The 10,461-nt window shown below is 37.4% G+C and overlaps 1 protein-coding gene across 1 annotated transcript in view; it reads left to right on the forward strand.

Annotated features, from left to right (window-relative positions):
- LOC138966089 (alpha-tectorin-like) overlaps positions 1-10,461 on the forward strand; it is a 26,522-nt gene extending 16,061 nt beyond the window's left edge. The window contains exons 5-7 of the mRNA XM_070338172.1: positions 2,045-2,161; positions 4,892-5,010; positions 9,448-10,461. Coding sequence (XP_070194273.1) covers positions 2,045-2,161; positions 4,892-5,010; positions 9,448-9,505 — 294 coding nt within the window. The 3' untranslated portion in view covers positions 9,506-10,461. The remainder of the gene's footprint in view (positions 1-2,044; positions 2,162-4,891; positions 5,011-9,447) is intronic.

Below are 10,461 nucleotides of genomic sequence, written 5' to 3' on the forward strand. Positions count from 1 at the left end.
ATGAATGCAAATGCGTTAGTACGCTATCATACAACAGGAACAAACACAACTCCAAAATGTAGGTTCCCTCCACTGTATTAGGCCAAAAAAAAAAATTGTCTGTTTAGGGTAACATGACCAAAAAAAGTAGGGTCGGTAGGTAGGTGTTTTTTTTTTTTTTTTTTTTTTTTTTTGTGTAAATGCTATGTTGGCTGAACATTCACTTCTTATATTTGATGAATACATGTTTCAAAACTAACGTATAAATAAAACAGAGAGAAAGGGAGAGAAAGAAACGCCAAATGTCTTTTTTTAGCATTTTTACCTCTTTTTTTTTTTTTTTTTTTTTTTGAAATCAAAAAAAAGTTTTTGGGTCGGCGCCAAATCGATAGGGTCGGTCGGGTTACCCTAAACAGACAATTTTTTTTTTTGGCCTTATACAGGTATGACAGACATACACACAAATACACACAATCATGAACATAAATGTTAGGTATTCAAAAATCAGGTACTCACAGGTTTGGATCCAAAAACAAAGCGAGATTACAATCCCGTGCACAATTTCACTAACAAAACCCTCTACCCTTCACTTGTGTAGAGAAATACTCACAGGCACACGATCTCTACTTTACTGGTATCGAATCACGGCTCGTGTGTAGTCAGAAAAACAGTTATAGTTCATATTCCGGCAGACTCTAATCACCGTCTGCTCTGCCTACTAAACACTCATTATATCTTATGTAATTAAGATCTTATAGACATATTTTAACTCTGTTCATGCACAGAATTACACAGCGTCTATGGCCGTTCACTAGGAAATGTATCTGAATACTAATTCCTTCCACTGGCGACCTCGGTCTACTCAGTTCCTTTCGTCCTGTGACCTCTATGGTCCAACTATACGGACAACCATAACCTTGCAATAACTTCGCGAAATCCCGTCGAATTTCAGCTATGCTGGTCTAGAGTTATGATACTTCGGCGGCTTCTCAGATCCTTCACACTTGTCATCTGGTCGCTATCTCCCTCTCAGACCGGTTATACGACGCACTGCACAACATAAATAGCGGACATCTTGTCTTAGATATCTGTCTGCTATGTTTACAGATTACAGTGTTAGTCGATTCAACTTATTCGATAAACAATCAAGCGATATTCGAATGCTTATTCCATTTACATGTTAAGTGCTTTCTTATCGAATCTATCCGGGCTACCTCCCTCCCGGCCGATTACTTGGACAACCCCTCAATGTCCAAGGACAGTGGTAAAGTGTAACAATACCCTAGTTGCGATTTACAACATCAACTATTCCCGGTCAGTGAGCTGAACTCACAGTGCGTGCCACACACTTTGCTATGTCACGCTATATCTCTGGTTAGCGCTCTAAAAGGGTGGAGGATATCACTGTCAATTTTTGCCTGTTACAGTGTTATTCGTGATTTCCTTCACATAGTGGCCACAAAGCATTTTCTCCAGTGTGAATTCTGATCGTTGGCAGTGAATCAACTGTTCTTGCTGTAACCAGTACTGAAGAAAGACTTATAAATTGTCGATACATGGATGTAGTATTTACCATACCGTCCATCACGCGCGGTCGTGCAATTGTCATTGGGTAATCCCCGGAAGACTGAGAGAGTGCACGTTTCTCTCTGTTTGTTTGCTTCTTTGTTTATTTATTCGTTCATTTATTTATTTGTTTGTCTTTCCGTTCGCACTCAGATATCTCCGCCCTGATATGGCTCTTCGTGGTCGGCTGGGCGTTAATCAAACAAACAAACAAACAAAACTCAGATATCTAGTGGGGAAACACGGTCGAAGCAACCACAAAAAACAATGTTCCTAGCTTAAACGAAAGGGGGATAGGCCGATGACATTTTTCAGTGCCTAGTGTACGGTATACCTGAGCCATATTAGATCTACACTAATTAAAACAATTCTTCTGTTGAATTATGTATCTGGATAAATCTCAAAACAGCACAGCAACCTATACAGGGGGTGTCTGTCTGCCTGAAAGTCAGCGCTTGTTTTCCCTATTATCAATTCACACCGATCTGTCCTGCTGCAGAATAACACGATGCAGATTGTTGTGGCAACTGATGGAGTGACGTCATTGGTGTTGTTGGATTATGACGCAATCGTATGGACAGATGGTCGAAGTTTTTATCCAAGCGTTGGAACAAAAGTAAGTCCTTGTTATTGCTGTCGTTATCAAAACTTTGGTAGTGATGACGACGTTGACAACCATGATGGTGACAATGACGATGATAATACGATTGGTGTGAAGCTTTATCTGTTTTTATATTTAGTCAAGTTTTGACTAAATATTTTAACATCGAGGGGGAATCGAAACGAGGGTCGTGGTGTATGTGTGTCTGTCTGTCTGTGCGTGTGTGTGTGTGTGTGTGTGTAGAGCGATTCAGACTAAACTACTGGACCGATCTTTATGAAATTTGACATGAGAGTTCCTGGGTATGAAATCCCCGAACGTTTTTTTCATTTTTTTGATAAATGTCTTTGATGACGTCATATCCGGCTTTTCGTGAAAGTTGAGGCGGTACAGAAAAGCGTGCTATCCTTCTTAGCGCAACTACTACCCCGCTCTTCTTGTCAATTTCACTGCCTTTGGCTGCCATGAGCGGTGGACTGACGATGCTACGAGTATACGGTCTTGCTGAAAAATGGCAGCTACTTGACTAAATATTGTATTTTCGCCTTACGCGACTTGTTGTTAATTGCTTTCTGTCGATATACTGTTGTGTTAACATTCACGAATAGTGTCCAAAATAATACGTTGCTATCTTATAGTTTACTCAGTTTTGCGGTGTTCGTTAGGTTTTGGGCATACTTCGTTTATGGTTAAATGTGAAGTATACGTGCTTTTTAAAAGTGAACACGGTGGTCTTGCTTAAAAAAAAAATTGTAAACAGTAATGCACTACTGAAACGTTTTTTTAGCCCAGACAAATGTTCCATCGACATATACATGCTTTTCACATAAAGATAATTTTTTAAGGGGGTAGACCTATACCTAGAGTTGGGTGTATTGTTGTTTATTTTTGCTAAATAATAACATCTCAGTGGATTTTGATGGGATTTGGTGGGCATCTATGTCAGTTATGTAGCTTATTAGGAAAATAATTGGTTAGCTGATAAATTTTCACAAACATGAGAAAGAAAAAACAAGTCGCGTAAGGCAAAAATACAACATTTAGTCAAGCTGTCGAACTCACAGAATGAAACTGAACGCAATGCAATTTTTCAGCAAGACCGTATACTCGTAGCATCGTCAGTCCACCGCTCGTGGCAAAGGCAATGACATTGACAAGAATAGCGGGGTAGTAGTTGCGCTGAGAAGGATAGCACGCTTTTCTGTACCTCTCTTTGTTTTAACTTTCTGAGCGTGTTTTTAATCCAAACATATATCTATATGTTTTTGGAATCAGAAACCGACAAGGAATAAGATGAAAGTGTTTTTAAATTGATTTCGAAAATTTAATTTTGATCATAATTTTTAATTTTCAGAGCTTGTTTTTAATCCAAATATAACATATTTATATGTTTTTGGAATCAGAAAATAATGAAGAATAAGATGAACGTAAATTTGGATCGTTTTATAAAAAAACCGGTGTTTTTTTTACAATTTTCAGATGTTTAATGACCAAAGTCATAAATTAATTTTTAAGCCACCAAGCTGAAATGCAATACCGAAGTCCGGCCTTCGTCGAAGATTGCTTGGCCAAAATTTCAATCAATTTGAAAAATGAGGGTGTGACAGTGCCGCCTCAACTTTTACAAAAAGCCGGATATGACGTCATCAAAGGTATTTATCGAAAAAAAAAACATCCGGGGATATCATTCCCATGAACTCTCATGTCAAATTTCATAAAGATTGGTCCAGTAGTTTGGTCTGAATCGCTCTACACACACACACGTACAGACACACAGACACACAGACACAGACACAGACAGAGACACACACACACACACACACACACACACACACACACACACACACACACACACACACACACACATACACCACGACCCTCGTCTCGATTCCCCCTCTATGTTAAAACATTTAGTCAAAACTTGACTAAAATTAATGTAAAAAGATAATAATAAATTTTTGCGAACAAAAAAATGTTGGTATAACTTTTTACACGATATTTCTTACACTTTTTATCCCTGAAAGCTGTACTTTGGAAAAGTGATGAAAAACAAGTTTACCTGGAACCTTAACTAGTGAAAAGCAGATGTGTGGCATATTACCAGTAAACGCCATGTACACAATTTAAATTAAAAAATCAAAAAATCTCCCCTGAGTATAAATTATGATATTTTTGATCTGTCTGTTCGATTACTGTTTGGCTAGTTTAGGATCCAGCTATGGCTAAAATCTTTTTCCAGTACAAATGACAAGGCTCTAGCATGAAAACTGAGAAAACTGTGGTGTAGAAACACCCTGAAAAGTGGCGTTTTTCGGGGAAAATCTGCATGCTAAAATTAGTTAGTTTTTGAGTGCAATAAAATAAAGAGTAAAATGGGACCGGATTTTGAGTTTTCAGGGTTGATATACACCTGCTTAGAACCCTCATATCTCCAGTTTGGATTGGAATTGATTGACAATTCAAACTGTAAATGAAAATAGAGAGATTTAGCTTTCTAATGATGCCACACCCTAGTAGGTTCTCAAAAAAAGCATTTTTTCCAACTCTAGGTAGGTCTACCCCCTTAAGGGGTAAAGCAAGAGAGAGAGAGAGAGAGAGAGAGAGAGAGAGAGAGAGAGAGAGAGAGAGAGAGAGAGAGAAAGAGAGAAAGAGAGAGAGAGAGAGAGAGAGAGAGAGAGAGAGAGAGAGAGAGAGAGAGAGAGAGAGAGAGAGATATGAAGTGTCTGCTCACTTTTTCCCGTACAGGTAGGTTTCAACAAAGGCGATACAAAATCATTCTACCTGCACCCATTGTCAAAGTCGGAGAACTTAACCCAGCTGCCTTCTACCAGTAACATCAACGAGGCAGGGCTGTTTCTATACAGGTAATATGAGATCTTTTTCATTTCTTTTTCTATTTCATTTACGCGCTACCCAGGTGTGTGCGTGTTTAGGTTAATCAGCCACCTGCACTTAAGGTAGAATGACCGAGGTATTTTACGTGGCACTGTACTGACACGGGGTCGGGACATGGACACCGTCTCTAAGTCTGCACATAAAGTTGACCCGTGTCCGTCGCTGCCGGGATTGGAACCTGTGACCTTAGGATCACAAGTCCAGTGTTCTACCAACTGCCCCCTACCAACATAACAAGTCCAGTGTTCTACCAACTGCCCCCTACCAACATAACAAGTCCAGTGTTCTACCAACTGCCCCCTACCAACATAACAAGTCCAGTGTTCTACCAACTGCCCCCTACCAACATAACAAGTCCAGTGTTCTACCAACTGCCCCCTACCAACATAACAAGTCCAGTGTTCTACCAACTGCCCCCTACCAACATAACAAGTCCAGTGTTCTACCAACTGCCCCCTACCAAGATAACAAGTCCAGTGTTCTACCAACTGCCCCCTACCAACATAACAAGAATGTCATTCGCCGTAGACAGTGGAACCTATTTGTAACGAACACCCAAGGGACCAACTAGAAGTGGTCGTTATAGAAAGCTGGTTGCCGTGAAAAGGTGAAACCAAAATTCAGAATAAAAAAACAAGTATGGTAGGTTATTGGAACGTTTAAGTATTGACAAAACAAAACGTTACATTTACCTTTTACATTTAAGTATTGACAAAACAATACGTTACATTTACCTTTTACATTTAAGTATTGACAAAACAAAACGTTACATTTACCTTTTACATTTAAGTATTGACAAAACAAAACGTTACATTTACCTTTTACATTTAAGTATTGACAAAACAAAACGTTACATTTACCTTTTACATTTAAGTATTGACAAAACAAAACGTTACATTTACCTTTTACATTGAAGTATTGACAAAACTAAACATTACATTTACCTTTTACATTGAAGTCAGTGTAACGTTTTGTTTTGTCAGTAACTAAATGTTCCAATAACCGACCGTTCTTTTGTGTTTACATTTAGTCAAGTTTTGACTTTTATTATCTCTCTCTTTTGCTCTGCTAAGAGACTTTTATTATCTCTCTCTTTTGCTCTGCTAAGAGACTTTTATTATCTCTCTCTTTTGCTCTGCTAAGAGACTTTTATTATCTCTCTCTTTTGCTCTGTTAAGAGACTTTTATTATCTCTCTCTTTTGCTCTGCTAAGAGACTTTTATTATCTCTCTCTTTTGCTCTGTTAAGAGACTTTTATTATCTCTCTCTTTTGCTCTGCTAAGAGACTTTTATTATCTCTCTCTTTTGCTCTGCTAAGAGACTTTTATTATCTCTCTCTTTTGCTCTGCTAAGAGACTTTTATTATCTCTCTCTTTTGCTCTGCTAAGAGATTTTTATTATCTCTCTTTTTTGCTCTGCTAAGAGACTTTTATTATCTCTCTCTTTTGCTCTGTTAAGAGACTTTTATTATCTCTCTCTTTTGCTCTGCTAAGAGACTTTTATTATCTCTCTCTTTTGCTCTGTTAAGAGACTTTTATTATCTCTCTCTTTTGCTCTGCTAAGAGACTTTTATTATCTCTCTCTTTTGCTCTGCTAAGAGACTTTTATTATCTCTCTCTTTTGCTCTGCTAAGAGACTTTTATTATCTCTCTCTTTTGCTCTGCTAAGAGATTTTTATTATCTCTCTTTTTTGCTCTGCTAAGAGACTTTTATTATCTCTCTCTTTTGCTCTGCTAAGAGACTTTTATTATCTCTCTCTTTTGCTCTGCTAAGAGACTTTTATTATCTCTCTCTTTTGCTCTGCTAAGAGACTTTTATTATCTCTCTCTTTTGCTCTGCTAAGATACTTTTATTATCTCTCTCTTTTGCTCTGCTAAGAGACTTTTATTATCTCTTTCTTTTGCTCTGCTAAGAGACTTTTATTATCTCTCTCTTTTGCTCTGCTAAGATACTTTTATTATCTCTCTCTTTTGCTCTGCTAAGATACTTTTATTATCTCTCTCTTTTGCTCTGCTAAGAGACTTTTATTATCTCTCTCTTTTGCTCTGTTAAGAGACTTTTATTATCTCTCTCTTTTGCTCTGCTAAGAGACTTTTATTATCTCTCTCTTTTGCTCTGCTAAGAGACTTTTATTATCTCTCTCTTTTGCTCTGCTAAGAGATTTTTATTATCTCTCTTTTTTGCTCTGCTAAGAGACTTTTATTATCTCTCTCTTTTGCTCTGCTAAGAGACTTTTATTATCTCTCTCTTTTGCTCTGCTAAGAGACTTTTATTATCTCTCTCTTTTGCTCTGCTAAGATACTTTTATTATCTCTCTCTTTTGCTCTGATAAGAGACTTTTATTATCTCTCTCTTTTGCTCTGTTAAGAGACTTTTATTATCTCTCTCTTTTGCTCTGCTAAGAGACTTTTATTATCTCTCTCTTTTGCTCTGCTAAGAGAATTTTATTATCTCTCTCTTTTGCTCTGCTAAGAGACTTTTATTATCTCTCTTTTTTGCTCTGCTAAGAGACTTTTATTATCTCTCTCTTTTGCTCTGCTAAGATACTTTTATTATCTCTCTCTTTTGCTCTGCTAAGAGACTTTTATTATCTTTCTCTTTTGCTCTGCTAAGAGACTTTTATTATCTCTCTTTTTTGCTCTGCTAAGAGACTTTTATTATCTCTCTCTTTTGCTCTGCTAAGAGACTTTTATTATCTCTAACTTTTGCTCTGCTAAGAGACTTTTATTATCTCTCTCTTTTGCTCTGCTAAGAGACTTTTATTATCTCTCTCTTTTGCTCTGCTAAAAGACTTTTATTATCTCTCTCTTTTGCTCTGCTAAGAGATTTTTATTATCTCTCTTTTGCTCTGCAAAGAGACTTTTTTTATCTCTCTCTTTTGCTCTGCTAAGAGACTTTTATTATCTTTCTCTTTTGCTCTGCTAAGAGACTTTTATTATCTCTCTTTTTTGCTCTGCTAAGAGACTTTTATTATCTCTCTCTTTTGCTCTGCTAAGAGACTTTTATTATCTCTAACTTTTGCTCTGCTAAGAGACTTTTATTATCTCTCTCTTTTGCTCTGCTAAGAGACTTTTATTATCTCTCTCTTTTGCTCTGCTAAGAGACTTTTATTATCTCTCTCTTTTGCTCTGCTAAGAGACTTTTATTATCTCTCTCTTTTGCTCTGTTAAGAGACTTTTATCTCTCTCTTTTGCTCTGCTAAGAGACTTTTATTATCTCTCTCTTTTGCTCTGCTAAGAGACTTTTATTATCTCTCTCTTTTGCTCTGCTAAGAGACTTTTATTATCTCTCTCTTTTGCTCTGCTAAGAGACTTTTATTATCTCTCTCTTTTGCTCTGCTAAGAGACTTTTATTATCTCTCTCTTTTGCTCTGCTAAGAGACTTTTATTATCTCTCTCTTTTGCTCTGCTAAGAGATTTTTATTATCTCTCTTTTGCTCTGCAAAGAGACTTTTATTATCTCTCTCTTTTGCTCTGCTAAGAGACTTTTATTATCTCTCTTTTTTGCTCTGCTAAGAGACTTTTATTATCTCTCTCTTTTGCTCTGCTAAGAGACTTTTATTATCTCTAACTTTTGCTCTGCTAAGAGACTTTTATTATCTCTCTCTTTTGCTCTGCTAAGAGACTTTTATTATCTCTAACTTTTGCTCTGCTAAGAGACTTTTATTATCTCTCTCTTTTGCTCTGCTAAGAGACTTTTATTATCTCTCTCTTTTGCTCTGCTAAGAGACTTTTATTATCTCTCTCTTTTGCTCTGCTAAGAGACTTTTATTATCTCTCTCTTTTGCTCTGCTAAGAGACTTTTATTATCTCTCTCTTTTGCTCTGTTAAGAGACTTTTATTATCTCTCTCTTTTGCTCTGCTAAGAGACTTTTATTATCTCTCTCTTTTGCTCTGCTAAGAGACTTTTATTATCTCTCTCTTTTGCTCTGCTAAGAGACTTTTATTATCTCTCTCTTTTGCTCTGCTAAGAGACTTTTATTATCTCTCTCTTTTGCTCTGCTAAGAGACTTTTATTATCTCTCTCTTTTGCTCTGCTAAGAGACTTTTATTATCTCTCTCTTTTGCTCTGCTAAGAGACTTTTATTATCTCTCTCTTTTGCTCTGCTAAGAGACTTTTATTATCTCTCTCTTTTGCTCTGCTAAGAGACTTTTATTATCTCTCTCTTTTGCTCTGCTAAGAGACTTTTATTATCTCTCTCTTTTGCTCTGCTAAGAGACTTTTATTATCTCTCTCTTTTGCTCTGCTAAGAGACTTTTATTATCTCTAACTTTTGCTCTGCTAAGAGACTTTTATTATCTCGGAAGTAAGTCTCTGCTGACTTTCAGTTGTTTCTTTTACATAGCAAAAAAACATAGCCGGTGAGGTTAAAAGCAGTATGTCAAGGTCACACGTCTGTCTCTCAGGGTGGACCAGGACCCTGTACCCCCTGCACCGACACTCATCCTCCCTACCACCACCTGAGCGACAACGACATCTGCAGCGCCTCTGGCGACCACTACAACTACTACCCACTACAACAACTAAAGCCCCTACTACAACAACAGAAGCCCCTACTACAACAACAGAAGCCCCTACTACAACTGAAGCCCCTACTATAACAACTGAAGCCCCTACTACAACAACTGAAACCCCTACTACAACAACTGAAGTACCCACTACTACAACTGAAGCCACTACTACAACAACTGAAGCCCATACTACTACACCTGAAGCACCTACTACAACAACTGAAGCCCCTACTACAACAACTGAAGCCCCTACTACAACAACTGAAGCCCCTAAACATCGATCGATTCTGGGTAGTTTTTGTAAGTTTCGTCGGCCTCTGACGTCACATGGCTCAAAGAAGGGAAATTGAGTGTTCAATCGATAGACTTTTGCTCTGGCGACCACTACAACTGAAACCCCTACTACAACAACCGAAGCACCTACTACAACAACTGAAGCCCCTACTACTACAACTGAACCCCCTAAATATCGATCGATTCTGGTTAGAATTCTTTTTAGTTTTTGTAAGTTTTGTCGGCCTCTGACGTCACATGGCTCAAAGAAGGGAAATTGAGTGTTCAATCGATACATTAGAATTTAAACTTGAGAAGCTCAATAGACTTATGCTGTTCACTAATTTAGACATACTTGCAACGATAAAAATGCTCCGTATTAAATGATGCTATTGAATTAAATAAATCAACGTTTATCATGGAACTGTCGCAGATCCAAGTCTGTCCATCACCTTTTTACTAGTGCTGGTATACAAAACCCGTATGAATTAAGGTACTCATATCTTTAATCTAGCACTCATTGCGCGAAATAAGTAAGACATTGACCTGGACAACAGAGACAGTCGCAGTGTGTCGAGAAATTATAATCTGCCAGTATTTTAATATTATAACAATTAAACGCTGATTTAAAGATAA

Source organism: Littorina saxatilis, linkage group LG5 (assembly GCF_037325665.1).
Source record: "Littorina saxatilis isolate snail1 linkage group LG5, US_GU_Lsax_2.0, whole genome shotgun sequence".
Classification (NCBI taxonomy): domain Eukaryota; kingdom Metazoa; phylum Mollusca; class Gastropoda; order Littorinimorpha; family Littorinidae; genus Littorina; species Littorina saxatilis.